Consider the following 19,065-nt stretch of genomic DNA (forward strand, 5'->3'; position numbering starts at 1 on the left):
ACAGTTCTGACCAGGCAGAGGAAAAGGAACTGTGCAATCTCCTAGCTTCACAAGCAGATGGCAGGGAGGGGGTAGTTCTGTTGCCAGCCAGTATAAAACAATCCTAAGGGATATCCGAAGCATTTGAAAGGTTTCAGAAACTTCTTGCACTTTTAATAATAAAAAATGGTTTCATTTGAATTTTTTTTTTCCCTAGTTCATAATCAAGCCTGCAACGTTTTATAAGTTTTATGTATTTTCAGACTAAAGCTGGCCGGGAGCTTTTAAACAACTCAGAATAAATATGACCAATGAGTCTGTACCAAATTTCAGGAAAATTTTCTATTTTAATTTTCACCAAGCTCCCCCCTGGAGAAAAAACATGCTTTCTGCAGAGAGTAGACAAAGCGCAGCAGTTGTTCAGATACCAGAAGGACAGAATACGGAGTAACGTGAAAGGAAGTTGTGGATAGAATTACAAAGGAAAGCTGGAACTAGGAGGACGAGAAAGAGCAAAGCAAGGGTACCGGGCTTGAGCTCCTGTGGACCAAAGCAGTCAGCTGCAGCAGTCAGAGATGTTGGCTCATCTCAGCTGTTAGCTGCAACTTTCTAGGGACAGTTACACCTCTTTCTCAGTAGCAGAGTTGGCAGAATGAAACATGCCTGTGCGTGAGCACTCTGAAAAAGTGCTTTGTTCGGAGCTCCAGAGAGCGGTGCAAATGCACCTCCATTTGTGGTTTAAGCTGTAGACCACAGTATGAAGTGAGAAACTGGTAACTTATCAGTATCTCAAGTCCCCTGAACAAGTTTCTGTCGGAGTCTGTAGACGAGAACACATCTGCAGAAAGACCGATTGAGAAGGGAGTCTTGAAGTAAAAATCTGCCTTGGAATGGGGCTCAAAAACTTCAGCCAAGAGCTCTTCTCCAGTAAAGCAGTACTGGCTCAAAAGAAAAATACTGCTCGCAAACACAGTGCTGGAAGAACACTGAGTTTCAGTCGTGGAACTGCGTAACAGCGTTAAGTGCATCCACCTTTCATACGGCTAGTAAGAGTCAGCAGTGTTTGAGAAAGATTTTAATTTATGCACTGTTACATACTCTGGCAAGTGGAGAGGGCGTATCTGAGCATCTCAGTCTCTCAGATCATTTGATCTCACATCAGCCTTGAAGGTAGGAAGGTAGTGCTATTATCTGCACCTTACAGGTTAAGACCATACTGTGCAGGAGAAAAGACTTGCCTGAGGTCAAGCATGGAATCTTGCAGAGCAGGAACCTGAAACCTTCCAAGCACCCAGTTAGTGCCTTACTGTTTCTGAAGATGGCTACATGAGCCTGAGTTTTAAAGCATAGATTGAGAACTCACACAACCACATAGCCTGAGGAAACGAGGAATTTCTTTTGTCCCAATGTAAAGAAAGTAAACACTTTTGTAAAATACATCTCAGCTCAGACCCCCCACAGCAAAAAAGTTAGTATCTAGAGCTTTAGTAAAAGTGCATTCTTGAGGACCTCATTGTTTCCTAATACTTATTCATGCAGCTACTAAAGGTTAGAACAGCCAAGCCCTTTTCCATGAGTTACTGAAGTATTCTGAATGGGGAAAGAGACTATACTGTATATTAGCCGTTTCTGTTCTTGTGCCACATGTGGTGGGTGAATGGGAATCTTTAGCTGCAGAGATGATTCATGACCTCTGTGACATTTAGGATCCTGCTTCCCTGTCCAGGTAGCAAGCAGGTTATACCCTGATGGATCAGAAGTGAGAAAGCAGGGTTTCTTGGAAAGCACGTAGCTCGCTTTCCCCCCATATGCTGGGAATGCACTGTGCCCATCCACATAGAAATTCAGTGCCTGTGCATCCAACTTTACCAAACCGCTGGCTGCAGAATGCTTTCCAAACTTTTAAAATTTAAGCCAAATATTTGCTCAGAAACCAGCTCAGTAGTAAGGCCAAGACAAATCTCATTTATTATGGCAATGCGAGTCAGATGAGGAAAGCTCTTATGCTGAGGTATTCAGAACTTACAGATGCAACTTGTGGGGCTAAGGGAGACACATGATCTTAACGCTGTGCACACTAACAATGCTTCTGATAAAGTCACTGTGCATCCAGATTCCTTGGTGCACAAGCTCTGGCCAGAATCCTCAGTGCCGCTGCTGGTAAAAAGCAAAATTTCAGGTTTATACTTAGTTTGTTAATACTGTGGTTGTTAAATTTCAAGCACAGCTCTCTTCTGTAGATATTTTAAGTATTAGTAGGACCAGAGTGCACATCTGTTGCATGTTGACATTTCATCCCTGTTCCCTGCCCCGGGTTAAGAATATCATGGCTTTCCCAAGAGATACTTGTGCTTAAAGGACTCTCAGACGCAGCCATCAGTGGCCTCAAATCTACAGCATTTGTCAGAATTTAAGCCTCTTTCAGATGCTTCAGACAGCTCCCCAGACTCCCTTCTGGGAGCCAGGGTTGCTCTGTGCCAAGGGCAAGAAGTTAGTCAGAACTCTGAAGTTGTATCTCTGTCTTTTCCAATAGCTGAAAATACTCTCCATGCTTTATCAGGCAGCCTGAGCCCCTGAAAGGACTGCTCTTACACAAGTGCAGAGAACTGCTGCTGTGACTCTGGAGTTCTGCTGAATTTTAGAGGTCTCAGGTTCTCAAGTGCGGATATTTGGTTTGGACTACAGGCGAGAACTGTCATCCTGCCTATATTTGGACAGAAAAACATTCCTGGCTTTGGTTTCTGCACAGCGTCTAAAAGCAATGGAACACATTACACTTTGAGGGAATCCATGTGGTGTAATGGGGAATAGGAAAGGACGACAGAACTGACTTTGCTTTGTCTTCGTGCTGTTAGCAGCAGTGACCAGGACCTGGATATCATTTGTAGGGAGCTGGGATTTTCTAAGCAAACAGTCAGGGATGCATACCCTGAGACCTCTCCGTGCAATAAACGTCACGTGAAAAAGCAGGCTCTAAACAGCTGTCAGAAGGGAGTGAATGTTGCATAAAACCTACAATGGTCATCTAGAGACTATGGAGAACATAAAGGATTGGATCATTTGCACAACACAATACATTTTCTTCGTTAAATCACCTCAGTCTTGCTTTGCTCTTTTCAATCTTAATTGCCGAAATGTTTAAAGTGGGGCTGCCATATAAGGCACAACATATGGCTACATTCCCAAGGGCAAGTTTTAGTTCAAAAATAAATACTTTCTCACTTCCATGGATTATTCTTAGCATTTCTCTCCTCCCCTTTATTCAGCATTGTTAACATTAAATGTTACTTTCAGCACTATTTCTAAATGGTTCTCTCTGCTACATTTGCCACGTTTAAGAGGAAAGCTAGCCCTGGTGCAGCAGGCCAGGAAGCACACTGGCACCGCTTCATTCAAGTCCCCAAGATGACGCAAGAACAATATATTCCGACGTACCCAGTCACGCTAAGAGGCACTACACAGAGAACAACCATTAGTGCTAGAACTGCAGATGTCCGGCTATCCAAAACTAATCCCACCTCTCATTAAACCTCTTATTTACTCATGGATTAAGTGCATATTATTCAGCATTGGAACAAACTGCTCCCGTTAGCTTCCCCTGTCGTGAGCTGGGAGTTCTACATGGAGGTGGGGAAGAGAGGGAAAGAAGAAGGACCTAACATCTGATCGTGTCTGATGGCTCAAGGCATGAGCATCAGCGTTTCATCTCTAGGGCACCAGTCCAAATCCAGGCCACAGGCAGGGGAGGGGGAGCGCACACAGCTGAATGTGATTTACCACATATTGGCTCCTTGGTGGCCCATGTGAAAAGAATTAGCAAATCCTCATATAGCTCTTATTTTAAAAAGCACTTACATATTTATCCCTTCATCTCACAACTTGGGGGGAAAAAAAACCAACCCAACATTCTTGCATGGTTCCTGTGGGAACGGCAGTTAAAACTTGTACTTTTTCAGTGGGTCATGGACTAAAAAGGATCGTATCTGCTGTAGCAGGGAGCAACATTCCCCCGGGAGGGGGAGAATAAGAATGTTCTTTAGTCCCCAGGCATTCTCCCACTTTCTATCATGCAGCCCCTCGTGATCAGCATCTGCTGATGTTCCTAGAAAAATCCATGGTCTGCTGAATAGCAAATGAGCTGAAAACAAGGGCTTGCTCCAGCTGGCAAAGAAAACGGAATATTTTGCTTAACTGTCAATTTGGAGCTGCAGCTCACAGAAGTGCCTGTACTGGCCTGACCTTGTGTTACCAAAGAGACGTGGTCTTGACCCTAGCCAGCAGCTCAGCAGTCCAGTCGTGGCCACGTAGCAAGTAGAATTTCAGGAATGAAATGAGGGAGAAATTTTTATCAATATACAGATAATAAAGTGTGTCCATAACAGAGCAAGAATTGCTTCCCTGGGCGGGGATATTTTTGTTGTTGCTCTTTAGTGGGCTATATTAATAACCTGTAATCCATTTGTGGATGGACCAATCCTCCTGAAATCCTGGGAGCATCATAGACTGGTGGGAACACAATCAAAGGAGAGAGGGGTTCTTTTCCTGACTCTGCCTTTTGACAAGCTATCTCCCTCTCTCTACTCCCTCGGTCTCATGCTGCCTGTAAAACGTGGAGTTTTGGCCACATTTCCAAAGGAAGTGCTTTAGAAACCCTGTTTCCAAGTATGAGATGAGCAGCCGCCTTATATTTAAAGTCTTACACCAGAAAAACTCAGCAAGATCTTTCCCTTTCAAAACCATTGCTGTACATGGCTGCAAGGTACAGAGCTGCATTTCAGGAGATGGCAGAAGCCCCAGTGAAAACAAGGAGCTCCCCAGCTCATTTGCGGAAGACCTGTCAGCCTCGTTTGTGGGAGACCAACTGGTTATAAACATCAAGCAGAAAGCTACTCGCTACCCACACTGATTAACTAATGACAATATTTGTCTTTCGTCTTTAAAGGAGCGTTTGCCTGCTGCTCTGACATCTCCTTGCCTCTCTTCAGCCCCTTGCTGTTCCTATAACCAGCAAGAATACAACTGGTAGCAAAAGGAGAAAGGGGAGGAACATCTTCCCCCACCTTGCCCCCTCCTTCCCTCTCCCATAATCTCTAGCTAAATTTAATGCAGCTCCTAATCTCAGGCCAGGCTCTTGGCTCTTTTCCTGCTTACTACAGGTATCTTTTTCTTCTCATACTTCACATTCAAGCCTGAATGGGAGCAGAGAAACTATTTTGCAGGCTGAGAGTACAGGCCAGATTACACATGAACTAGATGAACTAGCAAGTACGCAAAGCTCACCGTTTCACCCAGCGTGGCACTCGATCGGCCGCAAGCCACGCTCTCATCCTGGCCCTCCGTGTAAGCAGGCTTATCAGGAAAGGATAAAACAGCAGAACCTTCTTCACTTCTCCAAAGCCTGACTCCCATGGAGCTGAGCCTGTCACGGGGGGCAAAGCTTGCCAAAAACATACCTGGCACATGTGGGCATCTGCTTGCCTTCTGTTATCTCTTGTTCCTGAAGCTCCACTGACATCTTGCTTCTTCTCTGTTGTGGTGCAGCAATTCCCTTCTTCTTACTAGGAAAATGAAAGGGTCAAAATGGTGCTTAACAGCTCAACTCTTGCTCCTCAAAAGCAATCACAGCAGGAAGAGGGAAATGAAAGAATATACTCCCAACCTGAATGCTATGGTTACAAACCGTTTCTGTAGTTCTTAAGCAGGTATATTATGCTGTGCAAAATTCCATCTCCAATTTGGCCATACAATGAATTTCAGACATGAAAACAAGATCAGGAGACCTTGAAATGGAACTTGCATTTTAAAAAAATCAAAACATAAAATTGAGGGGAGCTCTTCTTTCCCTACAAAATGTCTTTTCATTAGCCGGGGGCGGGGGGAGGAATCTCCATTTTCTGCAACAGCTGCACAGCTTGGAAGTCGAAGGCTGCAGTCTTCCTACAATTTTTTTCCTTTAGGAAGAATAATCACTTGGAAGCCTCTCTTCATTTAGTATCCAAAGACATTATTAAAAAAATGAAGCAGATGCTCCCTGTTGTTTTTCCCTGAATAAACTGACACCTTAGGCATAAGAGATGAGAGTAATACAACAGGTACTGAACAGTTTGCCACCTCTGTCCCCTCTTCCCCAAGTGCCAGCACACATACACATTTAACACACACGATGAAGTACCAACCAGTTTCACCTTTAGTAAACTGCTTTTGGATTTTATGTAGAGGCTTGTGAAAGAACTGTATTTCAAAAAACGCCCAGCATGGGGTTGGGGTAATACATAGTCTGGAAAATTATTCACTTGCACCAAATAGTGGTTAAAGCAGCTCTTACATTATAAAGATGGCTCAGTCTTGTACTTTTTGAAAATAGCCTTTGCACAGTACTTTTCTGTTGTTGCCCTACCACAATACAGCAAACGCTTTAGGGAAACGTCTGGTTTATTCCAAAGGACTTTACACTAACATGAACTTCTAGGAAATGAGTATCTGTACCTCTGATTTTTACCAAAGCTGATTCAGAAATTCAGCTTTAGGTTATTTGGGTGTTAAATCTAACCCAACCAAATAATTTAGGGGTTAAATCTGATCCATTTTCATAGCTCAAAAAAATCCACTGAAACTGTAACAGCCTCAAGTGAGTATTTTGACAAAGATTATCTATAGGAATCAGAGGTTGTGACATAAGACTTTCTCACACCACCAAGGGATTACGAAGAAATAAATATTCCTGTAACTACCATATAGTCCACAAAGTTAAAAATTTCTTTAAAAGATTTGCCATCTCTTTGCTAATGGACAAAGATAGTAGAGGAACACAATATTGTTACTTGTTTTAGATATTGCTTGCAATATGTAACAAACAGTATGCTTGTGTATAATTGTGTCATTAAAGATATACACCACACACGCAAACACGTATGTATACATACACACACCCAGGGCACACTAGCCCCACAGGTTGCCACTTCCACCAACAGTTATTTTACAAGATGGACTCAGTGGGTAATATTCTTCAGTCAGACAGTTGGAAAACACAATACAGCTGGATCCATATTTCAGCTACTGTTTGTACATTCATTTTAATGGTCTGAAAAATATATATTTTATTTTATTAAGTTTTTCTGCAAAACAAAGAAACAAAAATGAAATCCCTTTTTCTCATGTCTTAATTATTACTATTTATTTTCTTTACACTTTGATTGGAGTATTTAACACCTGCCTTTGGCATTATGGATAGAAAGCTCAGGAGTCTCTGAACACATGGTTGTGCCAAAAAAAAAAAAAAAGGGAAGAAGAGTGTCACTTAGAGGTTAGAAATATTTGTTGTAACAACATATTTTCTCCAATCAATGTTCACTACTTTATCTCTAAGGCACACACTCTGTCTTTAGGATCTCATTACATCCAGATTTGCCTCTGTCAGTCCAAGTTCTTGTTGAGCCCGTAAGTACTAGTTCAGAGAGCATGCTGTCTTAGGACATTACCTCCCTACCACCGTCAGGCATCTGGGAGAACTGACGCCATGACTGATCTCCTCTGGTACCTCCTCACGTGAAGTGCAAGCATATGCTTTGCCATTGCCTGCCAAGGTACGAGGTATATCCTCCTACAGCATCTCCTTTCAGAGCAGTGCAAGGCTGCAAATCTGACACAGCAGGGCACTAGACATGACGCAGTCACTGGAGTTGGATGCCGTTGAAAACATCTGCATATGGAAGTCTATTCGCCTCTGGTCTGAAAGTCTCTTCTGCCTTCAGTAGGCAGGTCAGTGTTCTTTACTTCAGGTCTTTCTGACGGATCAGCAGCACAGTGTGAGGGGGCTGCCTGCCCTCAAGCACCGCTCCTTGGCCTTATGACATTGTAAGTAGAGGGGACTCCCTCCACCTCCACCCAAATCACATCAGTTATTTGCTTCCCTCTCTTTCAGGATGGCTTTGCAGGTAGCCAAACACATCAGCCTGACTAGCGCTTCTCATCTAAAAATGCAAACAAAAAGGAAGTAAAGGAGGGAGGTGGGAATGGGAAGGGAAGCAAGCGTATCCTCAGACAAAGATCTGAATCCTCTCCCGGATAGCCTGCCGGCAGATTGGGCAGACAGTAAGGGCTGTGCTGCAGTCCGGGCAAGAGCCATGTCCACACTGGAAGACCAGTTTGATTTGGTCATCGATGCAAATAGGGCAGGTGATGCGCTCTTCCATCTGCCGGTAGCGGTTCTGCAGCTCCTCCATGAGCTTCCTCTGATCTGTGGATTCAGAGCTTGGGCTGCACTCTACCTCGGTGCTGTCTGCAGGGGTGGAGAGCAGGAAGAGAGTTAGTCACTAGTGTGCTCTGCCTCATGCAGTGTCTCTTTAATTAGACTCTGCCCCTCAAGAGTAGCAATTAGTTCAGACTAAACTCTCTTCACTGAGCCTTATCCAGGGATTCCTCAAATAAAAAGCCTGAGATGATGCTTTTTACAGACTGGCCCGTGTTGCTTTCTTCCATTTGGTTGCTCAGCTGGTGTGTGTGTTTTTGTTTGAGTTTGTTTGGGTTTTTTTAAAGGAAACAAAATGTTGTCTAAAATGTCCTGCCTTGGTGTTCTGGAATATGCTGCTGCTACCTTCAAGTAAAAACGTTCAAAGCTGGTTGTGATGTTCTGCCATACTAGTCCAGGAATCCTTACAGTGCTATCAGTACTACGTTCTCTCAACCTCCTGTTCATATCTGGGATTCAAATTTCTGGTTAAGTCTTTCAGGACACACATGGTATAACAAGAAGAAACCATTAGACATCACTTACGTTGACTTTTGCATACATGAAGCTACACAGAGTCATTTGGTCAACTCTATGAAATGAAAGAAGCCCAAATCTTGGACAACTGCCAGCTTAGGTAAATAGATTCCTCCTGGTTTCAGCTTAATACAGCCACTGTTCATCTTCTGCTCCTCAATCTTTAATTAGGTAGCTTTATGCTTCAGTATAGGTGTCCCTTTCCCCAACATTCTGGAATTAGTTGCACTTCAGTGGTGCAAGAAGTGATTTCAAATCCATAAAGGTGAAGCAAGTTTGGGGACGGGGAGCTTGCTAAAGGCAAACACTGAAGACATCACTGATAGGGAAGTCCTGCTGATATTCTCAAGAGACCTTGATGTTCCTCCTCCAGTGGAAATCTGCATGCAAATGTCTCATTTGGAGTTCTCATCACTATTTGGTTGCCAGTCTGTAGCAAAGACAAATGCTGCTGCCTACTGTCAGGTAAGCTTGCTATTTTTTGCATTATGGAGTTCCAAAGAGGATTTCTATCTTTGCCAGCTGTGTACGTCCAATGCCATGTGACAGATTCTTGGTTCCTCTGTGCTTCTGTCCAGGCATCAAGTCACAAGACTATAGCCTGACTCCAACAAAGGAGTCCACAATGCTAAGCCATGAGCAGCAGGACATGGAATTCATTTTCATGTGCACTTGCCTCAAGAGTGATCTCTGCTAGAAAGACATCAACCCTCACAACCCGCTATGGAAAAAGCTCCAGTGGGCAACCTGCGTTAATTCTAAGGCACGTGCAAACCTGCTACTAGCTTGCTGACATGTATAACATTGCCCATTCTGGACGCTGAGTAAAGCGGACAGAAGACAATCTGTTTAAAACTGGGCTAAAGAGCTTTATCAAAACAATCCAGCTCAATGATTCCTGGATAGCTGGCTAATGCCAGCCCTGCACAGGCACTGTAATTTCAGCCAAGGGAGAAGCAAGACTTTCACAAGACATAATTCTTCCTTTCTTGCAAATTTTCACTGTTAAATCACTGCCTGTGAAAATGGTTAGACTGGCACATGGAGAACCTGATATTTGCTTTCAATACAGAAAATAAGCCAGGCACAGGACAAGCTTCCTCAAATGTCCTGTCTATGCAGCTTGAGCTTGGCCCATGACACCTGAGACAATCTTCCTTTTCCTCTCTAAACGTGGTCAATGCAACAGGCACACACACCCCCAAAAAAACCCCAACAAAAACAACAAAATCAACTCCCTTTCTTATGCTTATTTCATTGAAAATTATTGATGCTGCTCAAACTAATGCTGTGCAGGACCCTTCCCACAGCAGGGGAACAGTAGAACAGCAAACATACCTTGTTTCAGTTTTTTGGTTATCGTCACTTGACATTTGATGCACTTCTTCATTCTCCTGGAGCATTCTACCACGAATGATACAAGAAGAGATTACAGTTAAGCCCAGTGATGCCAGAATCAAGAGGAAGACGACAGACTCAAGAACATCAGCTTTGAACAACCTGAGACCTCCCCGGATGATTAAGAGATTGTTTCTGCACGGAAATGAGGACACTACCTTCTTTTTGAGCTATGTCCTAGTCTCTTGGTTTAGTCTTTCCTACGCCAGTAGCAAATATAACACCTTTAAGTCCTCAATGCTCTGCGCTACTGGAACTGCTGCACTGTGGATCAAAACAGCCCTTTGCTCTGAGGGAAAAGGATGCAGCTCTGGCACACAGTCCTTACCAAATTCCCTGTGGTCAGACTGTGAGTGCCTTGCGAGATAACAAACTTGCTGACATGGTTGAGCAGGCTGCCATTAAAACAATCAAAACGCAAACCAGTAACATAAGCCAGAGAAGAGGGAAATCCTTCTCAGGAGGTTTTTGACAGATAAAGCACTGCCAGCTAGAACTGAAACATCTGGCTTTCCTTCGGAATTATCCAGGGCATCTATAAGCACAAGCAAAGCTGCCTGGGGTCACAATCAGCAGGTGATCAGAACAGCCTGTGCTTTTCACAGATAGCTTTGGACACGTTATCTAAGATGGTGGTGCTGAAATCATGCTGGGGTTGTTTCAGGACACAAACAGCACAATAGCTTTGTGTCTAAACAGAGCTTGACTTACGAGAGTCCAGCTAGGGAAGCTATGTGGTGAAACAGGAGAGAAAAATTTTAAAAAAAGGAAAAAAACCAGAATGGACTTACCTTCACACACAATACTGTGCTGGCATGGAAAGAAATGGATGAGCAAGGCCAGCTCTGAGCAGACCAGGCACTCTGTAGGGACTGCCACACTCGAGACACTAAGGTTGGTCATTGTGTTGGGGGTGGTGTGCACACGGCGAAGGCTGCAGGTGATGGCTGAGCTGTCTGAAGAAACCTGCTGTTCCCTGCAATCATGAACATGTAATAAAATTTGAGCCACGTACTCCAGGTCCTCCTTCAGCAACCAGATAACGTATTGATCCCTGGCAAACATTCCACATGGAGACAGAGCAGCAGATGCTCAGGTAGCACAAACTTGTGAACCTTCCCTGCCCTAGTGGGATCAACTCAGCCTCTAGTAGCCGGGTTTCTGATTGGATCTATCTAAAAAGAAAGGGAAAGAGCAGGGATGACTAATATTTACACAAGCTGAAACTGCTCTTTTGGAGGGCAATAGTAAGGTTGACAGCACAATCATCTGCTGGGAGGAGTCAGCTTTTAGGAGCTATTTAAAAAGTGCAGCCCTAAGGATCCTCCGTATTTGCATGTTCCTGAAAAGCACCTGGTGCGGTTGTCTGTGAGTTTGCCTCATACATAATACAGGCTTGGATTCAGACTTCTGTCCTGGCATTATGAGCCCCAAATCCAAAGCCCTCAGCATCCAATCCATCCATTACTTTTCCTGCCAGCCGGTCACCTACTACCTAAACTGCAAGAATGATTAATGATTGAACAGAAGGGACAAGGATGGTCATTTACTGGCAAATGTCTTCCGTACTGCCAAGAAATCCCTGGGCCACTAGGAGTATTGCGAAGGGGTGCTTTTTGGTCTTTTGATACAAAGTCTGTAAGTTTCTGGGAGGAAACTGCTATCTAGCTTCCTAGCAAAGTGGCAGTAGCTTCATTATAAATGCATATAAACCCCAGATACTCTTCCTGTTCTAGACCTATTAATTTCAGTCAGACTAACCAAGCAGCTTAAGAAGGTATAGCTAACTGTCCTGTCCTGACAGCTCCTGTGTGCGATGCTGGGACACGCCATGGTGTACTTAGGCCTATGATCTAGCACGCAGCACTCGGTCTGCGGTGGCTGCCTTAACTCTGCAGACACACACCCAAATCCTCCAGTCAAACCTCAACACAAAGCTGAAACCAGTACACTGCTATGAGAAATGTCAGTCTGAAAGAACTGGCATTCTTTAAGCAAAAAAACTTAATCCAACATATACTGCACTGACAAAATTCCTACAGTAGATGTTTAAAGGGACACATTTCACCTGTTATTTACAGTGGACCAGAAGCATGGCCAATTACAGTGGCTGCTGCGTGGTTCCTCCTCCAGCGGTAACATGACTGTGGGTCTGTGCCCTCAGATCAAACAGAACTCTGCTTTCATGTTTGCAAAGTCAAAATCCAAACAAATGTTTCTTAGAACCTGAGATAAAGCCATCTTTGACTTGCTACTCTCCCTTTGGCATTTTCTCAGCTATTTCTCTTATCAGTTGAAAACAAGCGTTTATCTAGCTCTGGAATAAATTCTGCGGATTCTGGTGCCCACTCTTTTGTTGCATTTCCTCTCTGTTTAGACTTTAAATATCTGTAACTGCAGAATCCAATGAAAGTAAAACAGAACCCAGAATTACTCTGCAAGAGAGAATTGGCTTCAGTGGCCGGTCTTCTCAGACTGCCTCAGGGCTCTCTGTAAGTCAAGAGGCTGAGTTTGCACTCAGCAGTATTAATCTGCTTTTCCCAACTCTTTCAAATGGCAGTATGCACCCTTAAATAACTCCTCCAGAAACACAGGCTCAGCAACGAGCTCCAGATGAAACAGGAGGTGCTCAGACTGATGCCCAAAGTGTTTCAAAGATGCTTCATCCCTCCTGGAACAACAGCTGCATGCAGTGACACCACAGTGCTGTAGGAGCACTCTGCATTTTGCAAGGAAGTATACTGCAGCTAGTTTCCAGGACATGGTTTACCTGAATTTCTGTGAGAAGTCTTTGACGATCTGGACAATCCTTCCATCTGTAATGAGGTCTAAAGGAGACTTTCCCCGATGGTTTGCATAATTAATATCTGCTCCTTCTTGTGCTAAGTAACATGCAATTGCAGTTCCAACATTCAGCTCTACATTTCCAAGAAAGCCAGAAGCCTGCAGCTAAAAGATGTTGAGAAACACTGTTAATAGAAAAAGTTTCTGTTATGTGGCTTTGATCTGTATCAAGTTCTAAACAAAATCTTAATCCTTTTACTTACAATTTGAAAGTGCAACTTAGCATTTTTTTGTGTTTTCAAAAAAGAATGCTTCAGCATGTAAATAGCAGATTCAAATCTACCAAATGGTGAACAGCTTGTGTATTGTGCCCTAAGCAACAGCTATTTAAGTTTTTGTGTACATTATCCAAACTAATTTGAAGTCAACAAGTCAACACCACTGACTTAAAAGACCAGGACATGTAGATCGGGGCAAGTAAAATTAGACGTGAAGACTGAGTCTAGAGCATCTAGATATAAAGTTACTGTAAATAGTATTGGGAATGACATGCACAGATCCCTCATGTTGCTTTAAGACTTTCTGTGTCCAGGACTAGCTATCGGCTGTCCCTAACACAAGCTAAGACCCAACAGCTAGCAAAGCTGTTATGCAGACTTTCACTGAGATGATAAAACCGACCCTTGCTGCTGACCCCTCTGCTCGAATTTGCAGGCAGAGAAATTCAGAAAAAAGAAGCAACTGCTGAGCTGGTGTGGGGTGTCTCTGTGGAATATCAGTAGCTCAACAAGCCTGAGGACCTGAGGCTGGAGCATCTTTGGCCATGCACTTGAGCCATCAACTCATGCTATCAACACTGGTAGCTTGGTAACGAGCAGAATGGAAGAAGAGCAATGCACTAGGCTTTTTCAAGCACCAACAGGTAGAAAGGAGGAATGGGTGGTTTGGCACGCAGCACACAGCCCTTCAGAATGTCGGTTTAATTTATTCTGATCATTTCAAATTACAATAAAAAAAAAAAACTATGCCAGATTTTCCAGTGTACTAAATTATCCCTACAATGGAATCGTTCTCACTCCATCCATAAAGTATAACCGATGTTTGCACTCTTGGTTTGCACTGCAAATCTGGTGTGTGCCCATGTTGATATTTACATGGATGGCAGAACACTTGGAAGGGCTAATTTAATATCTTTGCCAAAAAGCCAGACTAAGCTTCCAGTCCTTGGCATATCACGCACTGATTTCTAGATCAAAGGCCTTTCCTGAAAGGCCTTATATATCCATGAATACAGAGCAACATAGTGAAATCCAGTTCAGGCTTTGTGACAACGTAGCCTTTATCCTTCAGCCTGATACATCTCACCTCTCACGTTCTGCTCTGTATCTGCAGATAACTGGGGTGTTTGTGGTTAGCTATCCTCATATTTTCCATGCCATCAGACAGAAATGAATTGCTGTGGTTCTGGGGCATGAATTAAACCCAGGACTCTTGGCTCTGCAACTGGATTCATGACCTTTCCCATGTCAAGAAAGAAGCGCACAATGCTAATAAAAATATCAGGGGAGACAGTATGAATTGTTGTCTGACTATGTGAAGTTTCATGCTATAAATTCAAGCGTACCCTCAGAGGCCTCAGAGGATTTATTCTTGCTTTCCCACAAGCAAGGTTTGTTTCCACACTCCCCATCTGGACTGGCTTTACACAATTTCCTCGCCTTCCTTTGCCCCCTTAGATCCCACTACCTGCTGTCATTCTAACATCAAGCATTTTCCTGCCCTTGGTGCTGGAATTTCTCCTACTCCCAGCTCACCTTGGAAAGGAGGGACAACCCCATCTCCCCTTCACGCTTCTCCATCATGACAGACATTAGCTGCTGCCGTTCCAAGGCAATGTGCATGGCTGTGTCCCCGTCCTCATCTTCAGCATTGACATCACTGCCTTCGCTGACCAGCAGTTGCACCATCCCTACATGGCCCTGGATGACAGCCAGGTGCAGCGGTGTCTGGTTACGGTTGTTCTTGAGGTTGACATCACAGCGACCCTTGAAGAGAAGAATTGCATCAGTGAGTTGCTGCTGCTGAGTTTGGCTGAAGAAGAGTGCTGCAGCTGTGGTGCTTGTTGAGGCCCCAAGTCTCGAGTCCTTCTTCATCAGGACAGCAGTATAGAGATCTCCAAGAGAGCTACGTGATCCAGCCCTCTGTATGTTAGCCATATGGCCCACGCACCTCAAATATCAAGAAAGGGAGGATCGGAAGCCAAGTGCCCAACCGACACACAGATAACATTTTCCTGGTGATGACTTGGATATGACAACTTGTCACTTCCCTGACACAAAGAAGTCCTGGAACTACTCCACGCAAACAGTCATGTACTAGCTCCTCTAAAGCAAAATTGGTTCCTTGCTGCCTGTTGCGCTTTGATTTCCCCTCTTCAAAGCAAAGAGGAGAAAAACCTGTTCAAATCTGAATCATTCTGCCCTTCTGCCAAACCTGCAGGGGAAGGCAGCAGCAAGGGTTAGAGACACAGAGTCTTTAAAGATATGGCTGTGCTAACGCAGCGATTAAGCCAGCAATAAAGCAATCATAGTACTAAGTAGTTAGCGTTCACAGACATCACTCCTCTACAGCACTCATTTGTAAATCCATTAAAGCCTTGTTGTTCTTGTGCTAAGTAACATGCAATTGCAGTTCCAACATTCAGCTCTACATTTCCAAGAAAGCCAGAAGCCTGCAGCTAAAAGATGTTGAGAAACACTGTTAATAGAAAAAGTTTCTGTTATGTGGCTTTGATCTGTATCAAGTTCTAAACAAAATCTTAATCCTTTTACTTACAATTTGAAAGTGCAACTTAGCATTCTCTTTTGAAAACACAAAAAGATCCTTCAGCATGTAAATAGCAGATTCAAATCTTGCATTCCAGGAACAAGAATGCATAAGACTGGTCCTAACTGGTGCTAATCATTACTAATCATAGTAATAAGCATTCACTTCTTCAGGTAGTGAAAAGGAAGTACACTGAAGACACCACAGTACATACCAATTGATGAACAGCTGGTGTATGGTGCCCTAAGCAACAGCTATTTAAAAAGCCAAGTTTTTGTGTACATTATCCAAACTAATTTGAAGTCAACAAACGTTTTCCACTGACTTAAAAGACCAGGACATGTAGATCGGGGCAAGTAAAATTAGACGTGAAGACTGAGTCTAGAGCATCTAGAGATAAAGTTACTGTAAATAGTATTGGGAATGACATGCACAGATCCCTCATGTTGCTTTAAGACTTTCTGTGTCCAGGACTAGCTATTGGCTGTCCCTAACACAAGCTAAGACCCAACAGCTAGCAAAGCTGTTATGCAGACTTTCACTGAGATGATAAAACCGACCCTTGCTGCTGACCCCTCTGCTCGAATTTGCAGGCAGAGAAATTCAGAAAAAAGAAGCAACTGCTGAGCTGGTGTGGGGTGTCTCTGTGGAATATCAGTAGCTCAACAAGCCTGAGGACCTGAGGCTGGAGCATCTTTGGCCATGCACTTGAGCCATCAACTCATGCTATCAACACTGGTAGCTTGGTAACGAGCAGAATGGAAGAAGAGCAATGCACTAGGCTTTTTCAAGCACCAACAGGTAGAAAGGAGGAATGGGTGGTTTGGCACGCAGCACACAGCCCTTCAGAATGTCGGTTTAATTTATTCTGATCATTTCAAATTACAATAAAAAAAAAAAACTATGCCAGATTTTCCAGTGTACTAAATTATCCCTACAATGGAATCGTTCTCACTCCATCCATAAAGTATAACCGATGTTTGCACTCTTGGTTTGCACTGCAAATCTGGTGTGTGCCCATGTTGATATTTACATGGATGGCAGAACACTTGGAAGGGCTAATTTAATATCTTTGCCAAAAAGCCAGACTAAGCTTCCAGTCCTTGGCATATCACGCACTGATTTCTAGATCAAAGGCCTTTCCTGAAAGGCCTTATATATCCATGAATACAGAGCAACATAGTGAAATCCAGTTCAGGCTTTGTGACAACGTAGCCTTTATCCTTCAGCCTGATACATCTCACCTCTCACGTTCTGCTCTGTATCTGCAGATAACTGGGGTGTTTGTGGTTAGCTATCCTCATATTTTCCATGCCATCAGACAGAAATGAATTGCTGTGGTTCTGGGGCATGAATTAAACCCAGGACTCTTGGCTCTGCAACTGGATTCATGACCTTTCCCATGTCAAGAAAGAAGCGCACAATGCTAATAAAAATATCAGGGGAGACAGTATGAATTGTTGTCTGACTATGTGAAGTTTCATGCTATAAATTCAAGCGTACCCTCAGAGGCCTCAGAGGATTTATTCTTGCTTTCCCACAAGCAAGGTTTGTTTCCACACTCCCCATCTGGACTGGCTTTACACAATTTCCTTGCCTTCCTTTGCCCCCTTAGATCCCACTACCTGCTGTCATTCTAACATCAAGCATTTTCCTGCCCTTGGTGCTGGAATTTCTCCTACTCCCAGCTCACCTTGGAAAGGAGGGACAACCCCATCTCCCCTTCACGCTTCTCCATCATGACAGACATTAGCTGCTGCCGTTCCAAGGCAATGTGCATGGCTGTGTCCCCGTCCTCATCTTCAGCATTGACATCACTGCCTTCGCTGACCAGCAGTTGCACCATCCCTACATGGCCCTGGATGACAGCCAGGTGCAGCGGTGTCTGGTTACGGTTGTTCTTGAGGTTGACATCACAGCGACCCTTGAAGAGAAGAATTGCATCAGTGAGTTGCTGCTGCTGAGTTTGGCTGAAGAAGAGTGCTGCAGCTGTGGTGCTTGTTGAGGCCCCAAGTCTCGAGTCCTTCTTCATCAGGACAGCAGTATAGAGATCTCCAAGAGAGCTACGTGATCCAGCCCTCTGTATGTTAGCCATATGGCCCACGCACCTCAAATATCAAGAAAGGGAGGATCGGAAGCCAAGTGCCCAACCGACACACAGATAACATTTTCCTGGTGATGACTTGGATATGACAACTTGTCACTTCCCTGACACAAAGAAGTCCTGGAACTACTCCACGCAAACAGTCATGTACTAGCTCCTCTAAAGCAAAATTGGTTCCTTGCTGCCTGTTGCGCTTTGATTTCCCCTCTTCAAAGCAAAGAGGAGAAAAACCTGTTCAAATCTGAATCATTCTGCCCTTCTGCCAAACCTGCAGGGGAAGGCAGCAGCAAGGGTTAGAGACACAGAGTCTTTAAAGATATGGCTGTGCTAACGCAGCGATTAAGCCAGCAATAAAGCAATCATAGTACTAAGTAGTTAGCGTTCACAGACATCACTCCTCTACAGCACTCATTTGTAAATCCATTAAAGCCTTGTTGTAGTGGTTTGGATCCACTTGTAAAGATGGAGAAACTCAGGTAACAAACCACTGAGATGAAGAAACAAAACCCAGGAGTGCTGACATGCAGCTGCCACCTTCATTGCCACCATCACCTGAAAGCAGAGACAGAGGCTAGCTTTGACTCCACTAAAATCAACAGCAAAATGCCATTTAGATTGCCATCCTTCAGTTTGTCATTTTCATTGCTAAAGAATGCTGTTCACAGGGGCAGGTCTAGCACTTACTTAAGACTGAAGAAAGATAAATAACCTGGAGTAAACACGTCAAAATGTTTTGTTCTGTATTCAAATGAAATACATGCCTTCAGATATTCTTTCATGAAAATGAAGAGCGAGAAACCCGCCATGGAACAACCATTAGCTGGGGAGCTTCAGCGTACACCTGGAGTGAGAGAAACTGAGCTCTGACCTTACCTATGAGGTAGGGAAGGTTCTGAATACGGATCTACACACTCCTTAACAAGCAGGTTACCAGCTATTCTGAAGCCTTTTCCCTTCATATCCAACACTTCACTGGACATTTCCCAGCAAGCTCCAGTTCCAACCCACTTTGTTCTAGCCTGCAAGATACCCTTCTCCTCTACTGCCAAAGGAAAATGCCCCCAGGAATGCCAACGCCTGTTCTTCAAAGTCTGGCAAACAATACCAGCTCTTCAAAGAGACAGAGACATTCTTGTGAGTCCCAGCATTAACTCAATAGTGCTTAGGAAATGTGGGAGGCTGGGAGTGGGACAGATGGGAGTTTTTGGTG

At 43.9% G+C, this 19,065-nt stretch overlaps 1 protein-coding gene across 1 annotated transcript in view; it reads right to left on the bottom strand.

Moving 5' to 3' along the window:
- Nucleotides 1-6,143: 6,143 nt before the first annotated feature.
- Nucleotides 6,144-19,065, bottom strand: part of MIB2 (mindbomb E3 ubiquitin protein ligase 2) — a 56,308-nt gene continuing 43,386 nt past the window's right edge. The window contains exons 15-19 of the mRNA XM_009274166.2: nt 17,445-17,675; nt 12,912-13,090; nt 10,933-11,117; nt 10,082-10,147; nt 6,144-8,257 (exon numbers count right to left, since the gene is read on the bottom strand). Of these exons, the coding sequence (XP_009272441.1) occupies nt 8,016-8,257; nt 10,082-10,147; nt 10,933-11,117; nt 12,912-13,090; nt 17,445-17,675 (903 nt within the window). The 3' untranslated portion in view covers nt 6,144-8,015. The remainder of the gene's footprint in view (nt 8,258-10,081; nt 10,148-10,932; nt 11,118-12,911; nt 13,091-17,444; nt 17,676-19,065) is intronic.

The sequence above is a fragment of the Aptenodytes forsteri genome, unplaced genomic scaffold (assembly GCF_000699145.1).
Source record: "Aptenodytes forsteri isolate BGI_AS27 unplaced genomic scaffold, ASM69914v1 Scaffold16, whole genome shotgun sequence".
Taxonomy (NCBI): domain Eukaryota; kingdom Metazoa; phylum Chordata; class Aves; order Sphenisciformes; family Spheniscidae; genus Aptenodytes; species Aptenodytes forsteri.